General features: G+C 43.0%; 1 protein-coding gene across 1 annotated transcript; it reads left to right on the forward strand.

Annotated features, from left to right (window-relative positions):
* The first annotated feature begins 398 nt into the window (after window positions 1-398).
* Window positions 399-17,520, forward strand: CELA1 (chymotrypsin like elastase 1). Its single transcript, XM_020784556.3, has 8 exons — window positions 399-2,806; window positions 3,433-3,515; window positions 4,083-4,183; window positions 6,006-6,131; window positions 8,492-8,628; window positions 10,120-10,265; window positions 16,263-16,412; window positions 17,372-17,520. Exons 1-8 carry the CDS (start codon window positions 2,767-2,769, stop codon window positions 17,387-17,389), a joined length of 801 nt encoding a protein of 266 aa, XP_020640215.3. The 5' UTR covers window positions 399-2,766; the 3' UTR covers window positions 17,390-17,520.
* The last annotated feature ends 5,106 nt before the right edge of the window (window positions 17,521-22,626 follow it).

Here is a 22,626-nt window from a genome sequence, read left to right on the forward strand (position 1 = left end):
TACACTGTTAGGAACAATGTCCTGTCCAGTTTAGTAATGGCTGAAATCCTGTTGCTTAACATAGTCACAATTAAAGCTCATTCAGCGAGGATTTGGTGAGTTAATTCCTCTGTAAATTCCATTGATTCTTCCTATTCTGCCTATTCTTCCTACACTGACAACAGGATTTCAGCCATTAACTGTTCTTAGCTCAAGTTTTTCCCCACTTATCTGATCTTTTATCTAGGGATATCAGGAAGCAAAATAGGGGGTTTCTGTATGCAAAACAGGTGCTCTGCACCATGTTATGGCCCATTCTCACACCTAAGCTTAGGTGACTAGTGGACTATATAACTTAAAGTGGTCCGGTGGTCCAGATAGGCAGAGTATAAATCAAATCAAATCAAATCAAAAAATAGATAGATAGATAGATAGATAGATAGATAGATAGATAGATAGATAGATAGATAGATAGATAGATAGATAGATAGATAGATAGATAGATAGATAGATAGATAGATAGATAAATAAATAAATAAATAAATAAATAAATAAATAAATAAATAAATAAATAAATAAATAAATAAATAAATAAATAAATAAATGGATCCTGGAATCCACTGTAATATTTCAGTAGCTCTGACAATATAAATCTATCCATATCTATTCTCTGACTTTCCAGGGGATTCTCAGTATTATTTCCTAGGATTGCACTGATTATTGGTAAAACCACCTTTAAAAGTGTGCATCCAGAGTACATATTTTATAATTCTGCAGAAAATGTACAAGCGGACATCTCTACACAGAAGGGATTTTTTGTGGTCATCTTGTATCAAACAAATGACCAAAAATTGTAACAACTGACTGTCCTATTCCAGATGTAGCTCTCATTAGAGTTTGCTGCAAATAATATCTAACGGTACTATTTTTGGTTATATAAACAGTAATACAAAGGGATGCAGAAATGCATCTCTAACAGCTTGGCTGATGAATTAGATCTTCCATGGATGTTTCCTTACTGTAGGCCCACCTAATTTCAAAATGAATGGCATCTGGGTAGGTGCAGTTGAGGTTTTAAAAGAAAAAAAAGACTTCTAAAAGCACTTGAATGTGGTACTATTATTCTGCTGACCTCAACTACTCATTTATCTGCTGTGTTTATTTTCTTACATATTTGCATTTCCGTTTTAATTGCTGTATTTAATTTGTAAGCTGCCTTTGAAGTAGATTTTTAATTGGTGAGGTACTAGAAATGTTAATTAAATAGTTGCACAAATAATTAGGTCTAGGTCCCTCAATCCAGGCCTAATGATGCTTAAGAGAAGGTATTTATACATGACCAGTTTTCTGCAGTGGGGAGGAGATACGTTGGAATGCAAATTCCATTCAGAAACAATGCAGTGCGGTGAAATTGCATCCATCAAAGACATAGCTGGATAGACATTCAATTTATAGCACTTTGGCCTATCCCAACAGGTAGTGTATAAATAGAAGCCAGTTTCCAATGGGAAACAATAAGCCCTTTAGGCAGAGACAGGATCTGTGTAAGACATATTGCTGCCTAAGGCAGTGGTTCCCAATTTAAAGTAACCCAGATGTTCTTGGACTGCAGCTCCCAGAAACTCCAGCCTGCACAGCTTATGGGAATTGCAGTCCAAGAACACTTGGGTTTCCCAAGGCTGGGAACCATTGGCCTAAGGCAAAGACCAAAATGATGCCCCATGTGTTCTATGCACTGCTGAATCTTTCTTTAGGACTGGTTACTGACAGTGGAGAATATGCTATTGTATAACTATGTATATGCAACTTCACGTTACACCCATGTTAGTTATGATAGTGCCAAGGCGGAAGTGCTATCCACAAAACACCCAGGATGTGTAACTGATTACGTAACTGAATCTACATTAACAAGATTTGGCTCAGTGTTTTCTACCACCACCCTTCTGAGCAACAGGCTAACTCAATGGACAAAGGACAAAAAGAGCAGCAGAATTCTGATCTCTAACATATTGGCTGAAATCTTGTTCTTAGTACAGTGGTCCACAACCTTGGGCCTCCAGATGTTCTTGGACTACAACTCCCAGAAGCCTTCACCACCATATCTGCTGGCCAGGATTTCTGGGAGTTGAAGTCCATGAACATCTGGAGGCCCAAGGTTGGGGACCACTGGCTTAGTATATTGCTCTAGATTGGGGATTTGGTGAGTCAACTTTTCTGTAAGTTACAATGATTCAAATGAGCCTACTATGTGACTATGCTAACAGGGTTTAAGACATTATTGCTTCTAAACTTCAGTTCTAGGAGATGATTTGCACTGTGAGTCAAATTCCTACTGGTAGGTCAAAATTCAATAATTTTACTTCCTAATTTTTATTTCCATCTGCTAAATCTGTGCTACTATACTCAGGAATGTAGAAAAAAATCAGAATATGAATAAATGTCGACAAGCAACCTCTTAAAGCCTTTCCCCATAGTTAAGGGTGACAGCTAAAATTGTACTTCTCTTCCAAAAATCCCCATAATGTGCTAATTAATTCAATTCTAAACTTTGTCCTTCAACTAGAATATAGAATGAAAAGGAAAAAAATGTCAATCAAAAAGAAGCAAGGTTGCTACTGTTTGTGTTTCCAAGTCATCTGCTCTCTTTCTCATAATCTTCTCACACACACACGCACACATACACACACCCATGGCTACATTAAATTCTACTAGCTCTGCCATGCGGAATTCCCAAACTATAAAAGGAATCATGGTGACCAAAAGCAAGTCTTGACGTTGACTTCCATCATGCTGAAGCTTCTCATTTTTGCTACGCTTGTCCTTTATGGTAAGTATTTCTGCACTTAAATGTTTTGCAGTGCTGAAGGGAGATATACTTCCCCCATCGCCATCTGCCTTATTATATACAAAACTGCTTTCAGCTTCTCTGTGAATATTATATAGACAAACAAGCACATGAAGTTTCCATAGAGATAGTTCTATATGGTCCATCTTGCTAGCTTCCTTGGTGTCTGCTAGATATCACATACTTGGCTGGAGATACACATAGACTGCCCTGTATTCTGTCTCACCAAAGGTTAATCCTCTATGTCACGGCTAAGGAATCCTTGTCAGCACAGGGTTCACATTGCAATTAGGGTTACATCCACTACAAAGGATGCAGTGCAGGTAGAGAGCAGAAAAAAAAATAAAAGGCACAACTCCTGGTTTATTTTATGAATGAGCTGTTTTTACTATCTGTCTGTCTGTCTGTCTGTCTGTCTGTCTGTCTGTCTGTCTGTCTGTCTGCATGTAAATGAAAATCATAAATAAAACATACATACAATAAACTTTCCACCTCTCGGCAATAGGAGGATATGATGATTTTTGGGTTTCTTCAGAAGTTGTTCAAAGGGGTTTCTTTTGTATCTCATGTCTCAGACTGCACTCGTTGACACCATTTTGCTTTTAAAGGACACTGCTCAGAGGAATCGTCGAAGGCAAACGGACGTGTCGTTGGGGGCTATGAGGCAAGAAAGAACGCATGGCCATCACAGGTAGAGGAATACTTTCTCTCTGGAAAGCCAAGGTCTTCCCAAACCACCCTGCATGCCTTAGCATCTCAGGGTGGGAAGAAGTGCCTGGGATGTGGCAGCCTATCTTTAGTTCCAGTCCTGAGGTCCAAGTGGCCATGCCCTCAGCCGCATCTCTTTTTAATGCTAAGGCAATACATAGAATAAATAGTTTGGTCATCTAGTAATAGCAAAAGACGAACTAGTGTTCCATGGTGAGTAGATGAAATAGGAGGAGTCAAGATGACCAGAATTCTGAAAGAAGATGGAATATCTGCTCATATAGATTATTTGCCTGAAAATTAATTGTAACTCTTTGCCATGGCTCACAGAAAGATTTACTTAGTAGGTGTCTGACAGACGAAGCTGCCTCCTTCACAAAGATGGGGAAAGAGTTCCAATACTGTCGGGCTGTAATTTTAATCAGCCTCATCCCTTTCCCCCTGTACAGGCCCCTGTTCATATAGCTATGGATACCTCCAGTGCTCCTTTTGTATGCAAGAAATACAGGACTCTCTCTCTCTCTCTCTCTCTCTTAATCTTCCCATCTAGATTTCCCTCCAGTACTACTCAGGTGGCAGCTGGTATCACACATGTGGTGGGACGTTGGTGGCACGTAACTGGGTGATGACAGCAGCTCACTGTGTGGACAGGTGACAATGATGAACTATATCTTCACTACCTGAGCTAGAGAGCAAGTGTACTTGTAATTGGATCTTAAGGGTTTGTTTTCATGGGTACATGGCTGGTTTGGGCTAAATAGGGCATCCAAATGGGACATGCACCTCAAGTAACCCTATTTCATCTGGCTCCTTCTGCCGTCAATTTCCCATCTCACGAAATCACATAAGAAGAAAGCCACTTCAGGATATTAGCATATTAAACATGTTTCCCACTCTACAGAGGGAAAAACACCTCCTTGACCATTTCTATCTCCTCCTGCTTATGAGAGGAAATTTTCAATTTTTACAACTTTTTAATAAGCAATGCAGTACATCATTGACAGTCTTTTCTTTTTCTTACTTCGTCTGCCCCTCTGCAGTGCAGAGGAAGTGTTTAATTTGCCAGTATCCTGAAGTGGCTGTCTTTTTAAGATACTGCACAATATGGGAAATTGACAGCATAAGGAGCCTTACTTAACAGCCTCAAATCCACTTTGCTTCATTTCAAGCAGTCACATGTGAAGAAAACAAAACAAACAGGAGCGATCCTACTCATATAAAAAAAGTAGACGCCTCTGACAGGGATGCAGGAAGATGTGGGTCAGAATGCTCAGGGGACTGGTTCACTCCAGCAATTACTGTACATTGTGTGATCACAGGAAAAAGGAGCATAGCAATCCATTCCTGCAACAGATGGAACAGCATGATAAATGCCCATTTGATCACTCCTGGACTGATTAATGGCTAAAGTGGAGAATGAAATACAAGCTGGAAAGGGTAACACTATTTGAATTTTTGAAGGGAAGTGTTCAATTTCCTTTTTTAAAAAAATATAAAATGTTGGGAAAATGTCTTTTCTATCTCATATTTTTTTTCTGTCTTCAGACTGACAACTAGACAGAGTCTGGGATGTAATAAAATAAATTGCATGTTAGACTGGAAACAGCAAGTAGGTGCTTATAATTTTCCCTGTAGTGTAAGAGCAGCGCTACATTGACTCTTTTTCCTTTTCCTTTTTTTCCAAAATATGCCTGTTTGTTCATAAATTATTTGAACTGGATGGCTCCTCCAACTGCACATCTCATCATGTGTACAAATCTATTATCATTTGATATTCTATGGAACACTTTGTATTCCCTGAACCACACCATATGGAATGACATAGAAGCATTTAATTTACTGGTCAGAATCTTACTGGTGATGAACACGTATTTTAGAGAAGTTGGACGAACCTGGGCAGTCAGTAGTCCTAACGAAGGAGCTGCTGTTGCATTTCTGGTTTCATGGCCAGGAACAAACCCAGCCCATTGCTGATGAGAGGAAATTTGCTACCAAGGCAATTTGTAACTAATCTCCCTGACACAAGTATTAAGCCACCAGGAGAAAGACAGAACTTTATTACGATTGGATGAAGTCCATAAGAAATTGCAGCCCTTGACAATGACTGAATGCCCCAAACAGGGTCCTGAAAATATTCTTGTTGATTTTTTTATAAACATGTTTCTAGATCTCATGATTATAGAATTGTTTGGAAATGGGTGTAAGACTCCAGACAAAGGAGCAGAGCGTCTATGTGCTACATCAACTATTTGCCTCTTCCTCTTTTTGGTCACATCTTGCCCATACCTGCCTTCTTGCCAAGTATTGCTCCATGCAAAGGTAGGAAGGTAGCACAGGGAGGCTAGAATTCTATGGCTATCACAAATACTGTACTGAGATATAGCCTGAAGTATCATATATATAACTACTGGGGCTTGTGGAGAGATTCCAGATGGGCAACAGTTCTCTTTTCCTCTTCTATCTTTATCTACAGCAACATGAATTTTCGTGTGGTTCTCGGGGACCACAACATTTATCAGCAAGAAGGCACAGAACAGTACATAAGCGTGAGCAAAATCATCATTCATCCATACTGGAATAGCAACAATGTGGCTGGAGGGTAAGTGTCTTTATCTTGAAAACATTCCCCAGCTATGTACAGGTAACCTCCACCATTTGTTAATAATGTCTGGGATCCAAAGAGCTCAATTAGAAAACAGTTATGAGCATGGCCAGTGAGATTTAAAAAAAAATTCGAGAGAGCAACCTGCAACATCACTTCTTAAACTACTTTTGAATGTCCCCTCCATTCTGAAATCCGCCCTGACCGCAAACCATAATGAGCAGAATGACCCCAGAAATTGAATTAATTTTAAGTATAATGTAAAAGCTTTTTATCCTTTGAGGCCATATTATCCTTCTGGGGTCTTCATTTTTTTTTCCTGAATGTGTTTCTTCTCAAAAGGTTAATTCTGTGGCCTAGAGCCTAGAACTCTGCCCCCTTGGTTCAGACTCCTTTTTGTCCATGTCAGCAAGCAAGCGTTTGGGGGGCATTATAAAAAGGCTTCACTCCTTAGTGAAATGCAGTAATAGGGTTATTCAGTGGAGTGGGTTCCTGGCTTTGGTTCAGACTGAGGCCAGAAACATATATTAGAGGTACCTCATACCTTGAAGAAGGAAATTCTGGATGAGTGTGAGTATCTCTATGTAACTGCACGAGGTTCTTTAACTACCAGGGTTTGCAAATTATTTCATTTATTTATTTATGAAACTTACATAATGCCTGACAAGAAATTACACAAGAAATATAAAAATTAAGAAACATCAGTTTACCAGCCGGCCAACTCCTAACTCATAACACATAGCACAGGAAGTCAGCAATGCAACAAAATCAAGGTTAGCAAACCACATGGCAACATGCAATAACAATGCACAACTCACAGGTCATAGATCAACCTCAGTGTGGTTGACCGAAAAGCCTCTCTATACAGCTCCGCCTTCTCCAGTTCCCTGAAGGATTGGAGGGAGGGGGCCTGGCATCCCTCCGGTGAAAGGCCATTCTGCAGGGACAGGGCCACCTCCTAAAAAGCCCATTTCCAAGTAAATATTCTCACCTCTTTTAATTAGTCACCCTCAAGAGAGAGAGAGAGAGAGAGAGAAAGAGAGAGAGAGAATGGAAACTAAATTAGCTCATTTTATTCAGGTCTTAACGCAGGAGTCTTTTGAAGTTTGATTTCACAAATCCAGAAAGACTGCCTCAGTCATCTCTCTGCAACATTAACTTATTTTTGTCTCTAATTACACACTGTCTCTATTATGTGCTGCTGGACTCAGTATTAAGGTCTTGACATGGTGTCATCTCCTCCTAAATTTATAAGTTTTTTTTTCCAGATTACACTGGCTCCTCCCATCAGAATCTTGGCTGCAGATCAAGCTGTGGTTTATTGTTCAAAAAATGCAAGCCCCAAACAGGGGAGGGGAGGTCAGAGGTGTGGAGATCACACTTGTACATTTTGTGTGACTAGAAAATGCCAGATATGTTCTGATTAAAGGTGTGCCTACACCAGAGAGCCAAACTGGAGTGATTCAGCTTTGCTGCAATTTGATTCGCAACCTGTATAACATCTGAAATCGCAGCCAGAGCTTACATGGAGATTGTAGATTGATCTGAGTTTACACTCGATGTGATCTAATTCGCATTCCAGCCCTCAGCCCCTTGTTCTTTACTTCCTCTGGTCCCACCTCTGCCCATCTGATGGGGAACTGATGGGAACATAAATATGGGGAATAATAACGACCCAGAGATAAGGTGATCTAGTGCTAATCTCATATAAGGATTTTTTTAAAAAGTAAAAAATCAGAGGATGATCATGAGAGAGGAAAGACTGCGGGGGCATGTTCCCCAAGTCCTGAACATCACGTCCCAATTGCCTACAGCACTGAAACACCACCTGCAGACATGCCCCATCTTTCAAGAATGTAGTACAACTAACCACATGGGGGAAAGCCCATTTGAATCGTTCCAGCTTGAAAAAGTAGAAGGTCTCAGCGGCAGAGGGGGAAAAAGCCGCTTTGGGAGCAAAAAAGACTGGACCAATTCAAATCAGCCTTTGAGTCATGCGATCAGCAAAAGATAGCTTGAATTCACCCAATTTTTAAGCAGAGTGAATACCACAGTATTTGACAAGCTAGTCATGCTCTAAATTACCTTGAGTAGCAAGGATGGCAAGTCCCTCTGGCTGAGGCCTCACCTGTACCTGCTTTATATATTTGTCCACGTTTAATGTGTGTGCCTCGTAAGGCAAAAAAAAAAAAAGATTAATAGGTCCTTTAAATAAATAATAAACTTAAGGCTGTGGTGTTTTTAAAAAATGCAGTTCAATAACAAAGTTTGTTCCTGCCTTGTCACTGAAGAAAGCTCAGTTTTTATTCTGACAGTTTTCTTGTTTCTCTCCCTGTTCTGTCTCTGCTTCTTGACAGATATGATATTGCGATGCTGCGTCTCGCTCAAAGTGCAACTCTCAACAGCTATGTGAAGCTTGCTTATTTGCCTCCATCGGGCCAGATCCTGCCCAACAATAACCCCTGTTATGTCACTGGCTGGGGCAGGACCCAAAGTGAGTGGTGTTGTTAAGATAAGAACGACATGTCAGGCAGAGACATCAAGGCTGCTGTTTCTGGCCAGTTTGGCTCAAACTGTAGCTGTGGAATATTTTAGTATTTTGCATTCTAAACTCAATACATGATGCATCGGGTGGGACTTCAGCTGCTGAAAAATAAACAGACCCTTAAAAACTGGATTGAGCATTTGCATCTGGAGATGGGGGAAATGAGAAATATTGTAAACTAAACATGTCCTTTTGCTCAACATGCCGTATTGTTAAAAAGCCTGACCCTTATGGTTGGTGTGATGCACATCCGTGTACATCGGCCATTTTGCCTTTCATGGACTCCTGATGCCAGATCGGTGCTTGGATGCAATTCTTGGTTTCATTAATAGGAGTATAGTGTCTAGATCAAGGGAAGTATTGTACAAATCTATTCTGCTTTGGTCAGACCTCACCTGGAGTATTCTGTCCAGTTCTGGGCACCTCAATTCAAGAAGGATGTTGACAATCTGGAACGTATTCAGAGGAGGGCAACAAAAATGGTCAAAGGTCTGGAAGCCATGTCTTAGCGAGCAGCTTAGGGAGTTGGGAATGTTTAGCCTTACAAAAAGAAGGTTGAGAGAGGACATAATAGGCATGTTTAAATATTTGAAGGGATGTCATGTCGAGGAAGGGACAGGTTTGTTTTCCACAGCTGCAGACACTAGGACAAGGAGCAATGGTTTCAAACGACAAGGAAAGAGATTCCACCTGAATCTCAGGAAGAACTTCCTGACAGTCAGAGCCGGTCGGCAGTGGCATAGGCTGCCTCTGAGTGTGGTGGAGTCTCCTTCTTTGGAGGTTTTTAAGCAGAGGCTGGATGGCCATCTGTCGGGAGTGCCTTGATGGAGTTCCTCCATGGCAGGGGGTTGGACTCGATGGCCCCTCTGGTCTCTTCCAACTCTGTGATTCTATGATTCTAAGTTATGTGTAAATAATTATTTTGTCAGCAGGGCATAATAATGCTGACTAAGGGAGGCGGGGCGGGTGGGGGAAATGTTTGAAAATAGCAGAAGGCAGTATGTTGGAGAACCTTAAAGACAGATTTGTTTCCAAAGTTACATGTGTGGAAATTAAATCATTTGGGGGTTCGAAATGTGGCTGTAATGTATAATTTCTTTATTCCCTGTTACATTTAAGTGCATTTTTAGAAGCACTTTGAGAAGATTTTTCCAAGATTTGTGCCATTCTCTTATTTATTATCTTGCAAAGCAACAAAAATTGTTACTTAAGTCTTTAAAAAAGGGTAACAATAATGAATAATTAGGGGAGGGCTTTGGAATGACTCATGCAATGTCAAACAAATACTTTTTTTTCAAGCTCTGTTCCAGTCAGACTACTTAACTATCCATAAACCACCTCTCTGACTTCACAAGATGAGGAGAGAAGACAGCATGTTTGAAACATTTAACTGATGACTTGAATAATCTAAATTCTGGTCTATGGTGTATTTTTGTACAGCTAATGGACAGCTAGCATCGGTCCTGCAGGAAGCTTACCTTCCTGTGGTGGATTATTCAACCTGCTCCAGTTCGTCCTACTGGGGCTCCACAGTGAAGAGTACTATGGTCTGTGCAGGAGGTGATGGGACACGCTCTGGATGCCAGGTAATTCTGTGCTAGCGAACACACATAATCCATAATGGTTTTTAAAGTGGAAGCTCTCTGGAGGAACAAATCGCCCCTTAAGTCTGTACGTGAAGCTTCTCAGACAGGTTTGCAAGTTATGTGGACTATACAGTGCTGCAGCATTTGGGGAGCTTGGGAAAGATTCAGACAGAAAATACTGTTTTCTCCCTTCCTTAGCCGCAAACATGCACATTATGGTTTGTGGAGAATGCCTGGTGAAAATCCTTTGTATGGGGTTTCAGAAACTAGATTGCAGAAGTACCTTGTTCGTTTGTTTAATGTGGAGTAGAAATGGGTTTGATTATAGCTCTACAACCAAAGAAAAGATCAAAGTCTGATGATAAGGCTTGATATTCCAAGTGTGAATTCAGGCTGAGCAAACATTGTTCAGAATGGAATTCATCTCTTCATAAGTATTTCTGCATTGGCATTTCATTCATATCTTGGTAGCAGTGGCAATCCATTCCTAAACATGTTGGCCAAATTCTGCTGTATTTTTATACTGGCACAATGTAATTGGTGTAAATTTGGGTGGCAAATTGCCACAAATTATGAAGTTAGCAGAGGCATTGGCTGCTGTGTGCTGAGTCAACTCGCCATCGGGGTTACACCAATTGTCTTACATGAGCAAGTGTAACTAATAGGATTTTATTTGTCTGTGGTTTCTCCCTTCCTTAACTCAGAAGTAGCCAATCAACTAAAAGAAGCATCATTACTTGTTTTTAGTGCCTGGAACTGGAAGAAACACAGGGACCTGCACCTAACTACTACTGTAGTCCCAACCCAAGGAGTCTTATTAAAGCAGAGAGATTTATCTAAATGCTGACCTCCAGGCAACAGTAGACTCAATGAGTGTACCATTGTTGGTGTGTTGTGTGTTTAGTCGTTTAGTCGTGTCCGACTCTTCGTGACCCCATGGACCAGAGCACGCCAGGCCCTCCTGTCTTCTACTGCCTCCCGGAGTTGTGTCAGGTTCATGTTGGTTGCTTCGCAGACACTGTCCAGCCATCTCATCCTCGGTCGTCCCCTTCTCCTCTTGCCGTCACACTTTCCCAACATCAGGGTCTTTTCCAGGGAGTCTTTTCTTCTCATTAGATGGCCAAAGTACTGGAGCCTCAGCTTCAGGATCTGTCCTTCCAGTGAGCACTCAGGGTTGATTTCCTTTAGAACTGATAGGTTTGTTCTCCTTGCAGTCCAGGGGATTCTCAAGAGCCTCCTCCAGCACCACAATTCAAAGGCATCAATTCTTCGGCGGTCTGCTTTCTTTATGGTCCAGCTCTCACTTCCATACATCACGACAGGAAAAACCATAGCTTTGACTATTCGGACTTTTGTTGGCAAGGTGATGTCTCTGCTTTTCAAGATGCTGTCCAGATTTGTCATTGCTTTCCTCCCAAGAAGAAGGCGCCTTTTAATTTCAGGGCTGCTGTCTTCATCTGCAGTGATCATGGAGCCCAGGAAGATAAAATTTGACACTGCCTCCATATCTTCCCCTTCTATTTCCCAGGAGGTGATGGGACCAGTGGCCATGATCTTAGTTTTTTTGATGTTGAGTTTCAGACCGTTTTTTGCACTCTCCTCTTTCACTCTCATTACAAGGTTCTTTAATTCCTCCTCACTTTCTGCCATCAGAGTGGTATCATCTGCATATCGGAGGTTGTTGATATTTCTTCCGGCAATCTTAATTCCGGCTTGGGTTTCTTCCAGTCCAGCCTTCCGCATGATGTATTCTGCATATAAGTTAAATAAGCTGGGGGACAATATACAGCCTTGCCGTACTCCTTTCCCAATTTTGAACCACTCAGTTGTTCCATGACCAGTTCTAACTGTTGCTTCCTGTCCCACATATAGGTTTCTCAGGAGACAGATAAAGTGGTCAGGCACTCCCATTTCTTTAAGAACTTGCCATAGTTTGCTGTGGTCCACACAGTCAAAGGCTTTCGCATAGTCAATGAAGCAGAAGTAGATATTTTTCTGGAACTCTCTGGCTTTCTCCATAATCCAGCGCAAGTTAGCAATTTGGTCTCGAGTTCCTCTGCCTCTTCGGAATCCAGCTTGTACTTCTGGGAGTTCTCGGTCCACATACTGCTGAAGCCTACCTTGGAGGATTTTGAGCATAACCTTGCTAGCGTGTGAAATGAGTGCAATTGTACGGTAGTTGGAGCATTCTTTGGCACTGCCTTTCTTTGGGATTGGGATGTAGACTGATCTTTTCCAATCCTCTGGCCACTGTTGAGTTTTCCAAACTTGCTGGCATATTGAATGTAGCACCTTAACAGCATCATCTTTCAAGATTTTAAATAGTTCAACTGGAATGCCATCACCTCCACTGGCCTTGTTGTTAGCCAGGCTTTCTAAGGCCCACTTGACTTCGCTCTCCAGGATGTCTGGCTCAAGGTCAGCAACTACATTGTCTGGGTTGTCCGGGATATCCACATCTTTCTGATATAATTCCTCCGTGTATTCTTGCCACCTCTTCTTGACGTCTTCTGCTTCTGTTAGGTCCCTCCCATTTTTGTCTTTTATCATGTTCATCTTTGCGCAAAATGTTCCTCTAATATGTCCAATTTTCCTGAACAGATCTCTGGTCTTTCCTTTTCTGTTATCTTCCTCTATTTCTTTGCATTGTTCATTTAAGAAGGCCCTCTTGTCTCTCCTTGCTATTCTTTGGAAGTCTGAATTCAAGTTTCTGTAACTTTCCCTATCTCCCTTGCATTTTGCTTCCCTTCTCCTCTCTGCTATTTCTAAGGCCTCGTTGGACAGCCACTTTGCTTTCTTGCATTTCCTTTTCTTTGGGATGGTTTTCGTTGCTGCCTCCTGGACAATGTTACGAGCCTCTATCCAAAGTTCTTCAGGCACTCTGTCCACCAAATCTAGTTCCTTAAATCTGTTCTTTACTTCCACTGTGTATTCATAAGGGATTTGGTTTAGATTATACCTGAGTGGCCCAGTGGTTTTTCCTAATCTCTTCAGTCTAAGCTTGAATTTTGCTATGAGAAGCTGATGATCAGAACCGCAGTCAGCTCCAGGTCTTGTTTTTGCTGACTGTATAGAGCTTCTCCATCTTTGGCTGCAGAGAATATAATCAATCTGATTTCGATATTGCCCATCTGGTGATTTCCATGTATAGAGTCGCCTCTTGTGTTGTTGGAAAAGAGTGTTTGTGATGACCAGCTTATTCTCTTGACAAAACTCTATTAGCCTTTGTCCTGCTTCGTTCTGAACTCCAAGGCCAAACTTCCCTGTTGTTCCTTTTATCTCTTGGCTCCCTACTTTAGCATTCCAGTCCCCTAGAATGAGAAGAACATCTTTCTTTGGTGTCAGTTCTAGAAGGTGTTGTAGATCTTCATAGAATTGTTCAATTTCAGTCTCCTCAGCAATGCTGGTTGGTGCATAAACTTGGATTATTGTGATGTTGAATGGTCTGCCTTGGATTCGTATTGACATCATTCTATCATTTTTGAGATTGTATCCCATTACAGCTTTTCCCACTCTTTTGTTGACTATGACGGCTACTCCATTCCTTCTATGGGATTCTTGTCCACAATAGTAGATATGATAATAGTAGTAGTAATAATAGTAGTAGATACCATTGTTGGGGCTAGGAATTAAATTCAGATCATAAGCCAGAATCCTAAGGAAAAATGGCATGCACAAGGGTATTCCTACAAGTGGTTCCCCGTTCTTGGAACAGTGTCCATCATACTGTGGCCATTCACCAGCTGGGAAATTAGATGTGTGAAGAACAGCTCACCAAAGGAAGGGAATTGCTTGCACTACTGCCATATATTTCCAACAGGATTCTGGCCAAAATAATGAAGACAACATTCTTTAGAGATCTCAAAAAATATCTACAGAAAATATTACCTAGTCAAATACTGCTGAATTTTCATCCTGCCAATCTAGCTCCCCAACATTTCCAATCTGTTTAAAAAGCCAAATAGAAGTTCTCCAAAAGGATTGTTCTTCTGGAATTTTTTTCCCTTCTCAACTCTTAATTTTTGACAAGGCTTTAGTCTGTTGCATGAGTAACTGGTGAGGGTAACTGTGAAAAAGGTGTCCACTGAGGCAGCTAAGTGGATGGGAACGTCAGTTTCACTCCTTGGAGGGGAAAAACAACAAAGGGGGGATGCCCCTTTATCATGCCCACAGTTTTGCAGGAAGAGGTTAACCCTCTGCCGAGACAGATGCAGTTTTGTCATTCTCCCCACCCTTGTGACCATTCTGCCACTGTTTTTAAGGAGAGACATGAAATGCAATCACAAAATCCATGTATCATAGAAGTATCACTCATTCACTTAACTAAATAATTAACTAGGTCAGGGGTGTCAAACTCAAATTCATCGGGGGCCGCATCAACAGTTTGGTCCCTATCAAAGGGCCGGTTGTATCTGTACTGATGGCCTTGCAAGGACCCCATCCGACTTGGTGGGAAAAGGAAGGAAGAGAAAGTGTGTGTGTGTGTGTGTGTGTGTGTGTGTGTGTGTGTGTGTGTGTGTGTGTGTGTGTGTGTGTGTGTGTGTGTGTGTGTGTGTGTGTGTGTGTGTGTGAAGGAAGAGAAAGTGCCTGTGTGTGTGTGTGTGAGAAAGAGAGATATAGGAAGAGAACGTGTGTGTGTGTGTGTGTGTGTGTGTGTGTGTGTGTGTGTGTGTGTGAAGGAAGAGAAAGTGCCGGGGTCTCTGTGTGTGTGTGTGTGTGTTTCTGTGTGTGAGAGAGATACAGGAAGGAAGAGAACATGTGTGTGTGTGTGTTTGTGTGTGTGTGTGTGTGAAGGAAGAGAAAGTGCTGGGTTCTGTGTGTGTGAGAGAGAAAGAGAGAGACAGAGACAGAGAGAGTTACAGGAAGGAATGGAATGTGTATGTGTGTGTGAAGGAACGGAAAGTGCCGGGGTCTCTGTGTGTGTGTGTGTGTGTTTCTGTGTGTGAGAGAGATACAGGAAGGAAGAGAACATGTGTGTGTGTGTGTTTGTGTGTGTGTGTGTGTGAAGGAAGAGAAAGTGCTGGGTTCTGTGTGTGTGTGAGAGAGAAAGAGAGAGAGAGAGACAGAGAGAGTTACAGGAAGGAAGAGAATGTGTATGTGTGTGTGAAGGAACGGAAAGTGCTGGGGTCTATGTGTGTGTGTGTGTGTGTGTGTGTGTGTGTGTGAGAGAGAGAGAGAGAGAGAGAGAGAGAGAGAGAGAGAGTTATTTAGTATATGCAACTCTGCTTGGATCTCACCAAAAAAACGCATTCTTCGGTCCTTTCAAATCCTCAGGCATTCCAATCGAGCAAGAGAGAGAACGGAACGTCAGGGAAGGGAAGGGAAGGGAAGCGAGCAACCAGCCAGCCCTCCCTCCCTTCTCTCCGCGGCTGGGTCGAACGGCCGCCTCCGACGTTACCCAACCGGGCCGGCGCATCGCTCCGCGTTCCCTCTTCTCTCCCTCTCCTCAGGGCCGCGCTGGCCGCTGCCTCCCGCGTCCCCCCAGCATCTCCTCCCTCCGCCTCGGAGCCCGGCCAGGAACTCCCACCGCTCCCCTTCCCTTCCCTTCCCCTCGGGGCGACAGAGGCGGCGCGGAGCCCCCTCCTCGCGCGGCCTTGGGAACGGCTCTCGCCTCAGGCCGAGAGCGAGCGAGGAACAGGCACGGGAGGGAGGGAGGGGGAGCGGGGGGCGGAGGGAGAGGAAAGGAGTGACAGCGCCACAGCCAATCGGAAGGAGGACGTAGCCTTGTTAACTTGAGCCATTTTTTCAATGAATTTACTCCGTGCAGGCACGGAGTAAATTCATTGGAAAAAAAGGGGGGGAGGCTGCAAGGCTGGCGGCGGCTCCGCGGGCCATCAGTTGAGGTCTGGGGGGCCGGATTTGGCCCGCGGGCCTTGCTTTTGACACCTGTGAACTAGATACTTCACTTTCTATAGGAAAAGTGAAACAAACAAACAAACAAAAACAGACAATACACTAAAAGTGCTGATGGCGTTTTTCATTTCTTTTGTACTCCAGGGGGATTCTGGAGGGCCCTTGAACTGTTTGGTGAATGGCGCATACTACGTGCATGGAGTCACTAGCTTTGTTTCCAGCTCCGGGTGCAACGTCTACCGGAAGCCCACGGTGTTTACCCGTGTATCTGCTTATATCTCCTGGATCAATGGGGTGAGTTAGTGCTCCTATGTGAAGGCTACAAAAGAGAGCCTAGACATGGCACCATATTCACAGCTGGCTTTTGTTTTGGCTTCGTTACAGAATGGAACATCTGTCCCCAACAAACACAGCCCAGTCTGTCCATTTGTTTTATTTATTACATTTCTGTCCTCCTGTCTTTCCGCTGAAAACAGTGGTTTAGGTGGGCGGCGTACTTTATTGCCAACTTGTTTGTCCAAAGAGAATGCTCAGAATGCGGTAGTGAACTGCAAATTTGGGGGGGGGAATCTTCTTGCGCAACATTTCCTCAGAAAGAGGAGGGAGAACCAGCAGGAAAAGGCATAAATGTGCGAATTGAATTGGGTTTATGGCCTGGGTTCTGTGAGTATGAACAGTAAAGCGAGGACTAGGAGAACACAATCTGTATTCTGTAACCTTAATCTGCAGAAATAGTCAAGAGTCCAAGCTGTCTCAGATTTTCATGGACTCCCACTGCATCTATGGGATGACAAAACACACCCACAAATTGATAACTGCTAGATAAAAAATGACTAATCTTCCAAACAAGGGAGTAGCTCTAAATTATAGATTCCAATATCACAATTTGCAAGGAAAATGTTTTTTGGAGCTATGCTATCCATGTTGATCTATCAGCTTCTATCAGCTTTAAAGGCAGGAGCAGGTTCTCTGTCAGCTGGCAGAACTTGGAATATTGACTGCAAGGAGAATACAGGGAATGACAGACATGTTGAAGGCCATCCGCAACTGAGCAGAGTGTGTCTCCCAAAGCAGGACTCTTATCATCACTCACAGTTGGGCAGTTGGCTTCATCACACCACAGCATGAGTTTGCCATAAAAGTAACTTTCCAAATGAGGGATTTGTTCCTTTCCTCCTCTCCCTTGTCCTCACTAAGCGCCTTCATGCGAATAATCTTTTCTTTTCTCCCCTCCCCCATCCCAATTTTACCAGGTCATATCCTCAAATTGAACAAACTAGAAAGCAGAAGTACATCAGAGGTTAATGTCATTGCCTGGTCAGAACACGCTGTGCATCTTTTGCTCTTCAACGAACTTTGTGGTGTGCAGTCCTTAGCAAAAATAAAGCTATGCCTTAAACAACTTTGTTTATTCTGCTTTATAGTTGATGGAATTTTGTAGAGGCTCTTAACAGTTAAATACCAAGAATGTAAGAAAATTACAAAAACGATCGTGTATAAAGATTGGCACAAACCAGGAAAACGGTGGTTTGTAATGCTTCCTGGTTCATCGCTATTCACGAACCACGAATTTTCTCAAACATTCTGAGGAAATGAACCGTTTCATGGTTCGTGCAATTTGGCCCCTGCGTGAGTTAAAGATGCTGTACTCAGAGCGAGCCTCCTCCCTACCCCCTCCAAGCTTGGCAAAGATTGGATTTGAGATGTCCAAGTTGTAGCCTCCCCCCTCAAAGACAGTCACCCCAGGAAAGTGCTCTTCAGCAGCTGGCTTGGGGGAAATTAAATGAGTGGCTCATAGGAGGGAACTTGAGACAGGGTGTGACTTGTAATGAGGAGGACTGAGGAGGAAACAGAAAGGGGGCAGGATGAACGGACTAGCTAGCTGAGCGCCCTCTTCTCATGCCAAGCTGCTGCAAACGTGAAACCAGCAGCTGAGCTGCCCAGGGTGTGGCTCCCATAACCAGCTACTCCCAGAGAGCTGACTTGGGACTCTATGGTTGGCTGCCTGACCTGACAATCAATCCTAAACAAAGAAATGATTGAGTGGTGCCAGGCTGTCTGGCCAGGGATAACACACCCCAAAACAAAGCACACAAGTCGCCAATGCTGATAATAGTTTGGTGTTTCATTTCATTCTGAGCAGGTGCGTTTCCCCAAAGGACTCTGAAATAAACAACAAAACGGTCCGATTTGTGGATTTGTCGGGCGGGGGGGTTGCATTAGCAGTTTGTTTTGTGCTAGTTTCTAATTATGTATCAATAATAAGTCTTAGGGGCCTGCGCTCCAGCAAGGGAGCAGGACAAAGTACACAGTGCAAGGACACAGCAGTTTGAGAGGCCTTATCAATCTGGATATTTTCTTGCCAAGGATACAAAGCACAATTCAGTTCTGTGTGGACCATTTTAGGGGCAAGCCCCAGTACCACAGCAGCTAGCTAGCCAATCAGAGCTTCCTTTCAATGCAAACCCCTCTAGCCTTTCAAAAGACTATGACTTCCAATCACTGATCATGCCTGCATTAACAAAAAAAGAAAACCTCAAATTCTCTCCCCTTCTTCAATGTCTCCCCCATGTACATACATGCACACACAGCCCAGCAGCCTGTAGTCCAGTGGCCCCCAACCTTTTCCAAATTGTGGACCAGGTGGGCAGGGCATGACACAGGTGGGTGGGGTGCACTCACGCGCATGCACAGATGGGCAGGGCACCCGTGTGTACAGGTGGGCGGTCCGTGCATGTGGGTGGTTGGGTGTGGGGGGAGTGTGTGTGGGAGGGAGATCTGTCTCCATGGCCCAGTCCTCCCAATGTCACGGCCCAGTACTGGGCTGCGGACCGGAGGTTGGGGACCCCTGCTGTAGTCTACAGCTAGTGACAGAAACCAGTATGAGCCTCCCTCCAGTTATGCAGTTACAAAGCAACATAAAGTTGGGAGCCCTTGTTTCTGTTTCTGTTTTGTTCTTCCAGCAGAAAATGGAGAAGTTAGTTCCTGGTGAGTTCCAGAGTGTGTTTCCCTTGTTCTGTTTTTCAGTCCTAGAGTAACTGAAAGCTGGAAACAAATGTTCTGTCCCATTAAGGGATTTATAAAGGGATCCTTAAATAAGTTGAAATTATTTCTTCATACTCTGAAATTCCAAGTATGTCTGAAATGTATGAACGTCAGAAGAGTTTGGCTACAAGTGACCATGGTAGTTGGGAATTATGGGAGCTGTAGTCCAACACATCATGGAGGTCACTAGTTTAGAGAAAACTGAGGTATTTGATGGGTCATCATTTTATTCTCACAAGAATCATGTGAAATAGGTTAAGCTAAAAAGCTGTGCCTGGCACAGGTCACATACTGAGCTTCACAACTAAGAGAAGAGTTAAACCTGGGTGCTCTTCTTACCCGGCTCATTTGGTCAGATATTCAACAAATAAATGGATCTAACCCAAGTAAAACATTGGTCTAATATACTTTTAAAAAATCACTTCCTCAGCCCCTCCACTGAGCCAAGGAAGTGTTTAATTTGCCAATATCCTGAAGTGGCTCTCCTCTTAAGCCACTTCACAATATTGCCAAATTGACAGCATGCTGGTGCAGACCAAACGGGGTTGCTTGAGGTCCATATGTCATCTGGATGTGAGGACTGGACCAAATGGCATACCGATCCTCCTAGTGACCCTATTTAGCCCAATCCGGCCCACACCATGTGTTTTCACTGTGCATAGCACAGCATTAGCTGTTACATGAAAAACAGAGATACAATTTTAAGCCCATTTTGAGTCTTGGTTTTAAAAAAATGTTATTCATTATTTGCCAGGATGGCTTTAAAGAAGAAAAAAAGGAAAACTAAACAGTATGCAGTATGATATACTGCCATGAATTTTGCCAGCCACACAGGGGGAATATCTCTTTTGCTTCAGGGCCCCGATTTACAGAAATGTTACCAATCTGATTGTAAAGTTTAGCTGTACAGTGGACCACTGGAGGTAATCTTCTTACAGACACCAATTAGTGAATCCAGGAATGCTAGGTTGGAAGAGGGAGTTCTTTAATTGCTAAAAACATCTGATTATCACAGAATGATATTTTCCACACCTCCTGTGTTTGCAAATTAGCTTGTTTTTTTTAATTGACCTTCTGGATTAAAACATGGGCTTCATATGCAAGTATGATTCCTCAGTTACAAAGAAATGCTGTAATCATATTTGAAATGATAACAAATTTCAAATGAATGAAGCCTTACCATAGGTCATCATGGTCTACTAACCGTAGCAGAACATATATAGTTCTGATACAGCTTTTTAACATATAGATACTGTTACATACAGCACTGATGTTACCTGTCTGTCATGGGTTTGGAGGGAAAGTTCCAGCCTATGGGGAGTGGAAGGCGGGACATCAGGAGGAGGGGCTGTACTGTATATATATGTGGAGCTTGTGTGGAGGGAGAAGCTGGAGAAGAGCTGAGAGAAGAAGCTTGAGTGGGAGTCTGTGTGTCAGACAGGGTACTACTGTGTGTCAGTCAGTACCAACCTGATAGGTTCAGGTGTCTGTATGGTTAGCCAGGACTGATAGGTTCAGGGTCTGTGCTTCAAGTTAAGTGTTCTGTGTGAACCAAACTGTGTGTATGTATGATTGAGACTAAGCCACATTACTGTATCTTATTCACTTGATCCTTTTATTTTTCCCTGTGTGTTATTTAATAAACCTTGTTCTTTTATTTGTTAAAAATCCATCCCTGGTCTGTGTGACTTCTTATAGGGAATGGTTGGTGGCAGCTTAGTGAAACTGTGGCATATCCCAGTAGGTCTGGGTTTGTCACATTGATTGGTGTCCAGCGTGTGGGATACGACTGGTCCAGTTGTCCAGTGGTACAGCAAAGCCTTGGCAAGTGTGCCCAGAGCAAGGGGGGTCTAGTCAGGGACAATCTGAGAGCACGTAGGTAATCTTCTAGGTGTACCTCACGGGGAGGTGCGCTAGTAGAAGAACGTGTAACCTCAGATTGGGGACTAGATTAGGGAGCTCTGAGGCAGCCTGTTTTGGCGGGAAAAAAGCTGAGGCAAAACTGTGTAGTAGCAGTGATCTAGCCTGCCTGCTGAGAGGCCTAGCAGAGGGGGGTAGACTCTGGCTCGCAACTGTTGCAAGTTAGTGCTGAAGAACAGCAGCAATCTATAGAAAGCTGGTTCTGAGGCAAAAGAAAAAAAAAAGTGGTCGCTTTATTTTGAGGCTTGACTTTTGAAAGCAGCCTGTTCTGGGGGGGGGATTATGCCCTTGACTCGAAGCCAAATGGCAGAAATGGGTGAAGTGAAAGACCCCCAGGTTGACCAAGGTTCTGAGGATGAATTTGGCTCAGTGCAGGAGGACAGCACGGGAGAACAGAACCCAGAACGCAGAAAAATGCTTATAGCCCAACAGCATGAACTGAGGATGAGGCAATTTGAAATAGAGGCCAGAGAAAGAGCTGAAATCAGTCAGGCAGAGGTAGATGCCAAGAAAAGGGGAATGGCCATAAGGATAAAAGAGATGGAACTGAAACACCAAATTAGAATGGTACAATTGGAATTGGATTTCCTAAATAAGTTTATTAACAATTTATCAGTTGAAGAAATGTCAAAGAAAGAAAAGTATGAGGCTCAGGTCAGACAAAGTGAGCAAGATCTTGAAAAATATAATCAGCAAAAAGACATTAAATTAAAAGAAATCAGAGATAAGACTGAAGAAAAAGTAAAAGAGATAAAAGCTAGGGCTGAGGAAGAAATTTTACAGATCAGGGCTGAGTTTGAGGCTAAGAAAAAGGAGCTGGATTTGAGAATAAAAGAGAAGAAATTGCAGCTAGAAAAGAAACCAAAAGAAGGCACACAGGTTAAGGCACAACACCAAAACCTGAATTATTCTGAAGAAAACATGAGGGAAACATGGGACCCTAAGCACTCCAAAGGGTTAGTTCAGAGTCCGCCACAAATGGGCGGCCATTCTGTTGATAAAACTTCTGGGCAGAGCCAGTCCCGGAACCAGATTTTGGAGGAAAAACCAAAACAAGATGAGAAAGACTCAAAATATAGCAGAAAATGTTATTTCTGTCAGGGAAAGGGCCATCTAATCTCAGAGTGTGAGAAATTAAAGCAGCTAAAAGGAATTGTGCCTCAGGATTCGAGTGGAACCAAGCCAAAAGCTGTGTTCTGTGTCCAGAAAGAGCAAAGCTCCTTGTCACTGAGGGAGCCTGTTGCCATGGCTACTCAATCTGGAACAGTTACATCTGCTGATCAGGCTGAGGAAAATGGTCCTCTTGTGGAGGTCAAGCGCTGCTTGCTCGTGAGAACAGATTCTCAGTTGTTTGAAACAGCAGGGGTGGACGTAGGAATACTTGACCATCAGTATCGGGGGCTGAGGGACACTTGTTCCCAGGTGACCCTGTGCCATCCAGATATTATTCCTAGGGAATATATGATCCCAAATGAGAGCATGAAGGTGGCAGGGATTGAGGGGCAGGTGATCTCACTGCCAGTAGCGGAGGTACCTGTGAACT

This window comes from Pogona vitticeps, chromosome 2 (genome assembly GCF_051106095.1).
Source record: "Pogona vitticeps strain Pit_001003342236 chromosome 2, PviZW2.1, whole genome shotgun sequence".
NCBI lineage: Eukaryota > Metazoa > Chordata > Lepidosauria > Squamata > Agamidae > Pogona > Pogona vitticeps.

Bases quoted from the DNA above. Each gene is read 5' to 3' on its own strand.
- CELA1 (XM_020784556.3), top strand. From the start codon at position 2,767: ATGCTGAAGCTTCTCATTTTTGCTACGCTTGTCCTTTATG. The intron at 4,184-6,005 runs GTGACAATGATG...CTTTATCTACAG, and splicing joins GCAGCTCACTGTGTGGACAG to CAACATGAATTTTCGTGTGG. The intron at 10,266-16,262 runs GTAATTCTGTGC...TTTGTACTCCAG, and splicing joins GGACACGCTCTGGATGCCAG to GGGGATTCTGGAGGGCCCTT.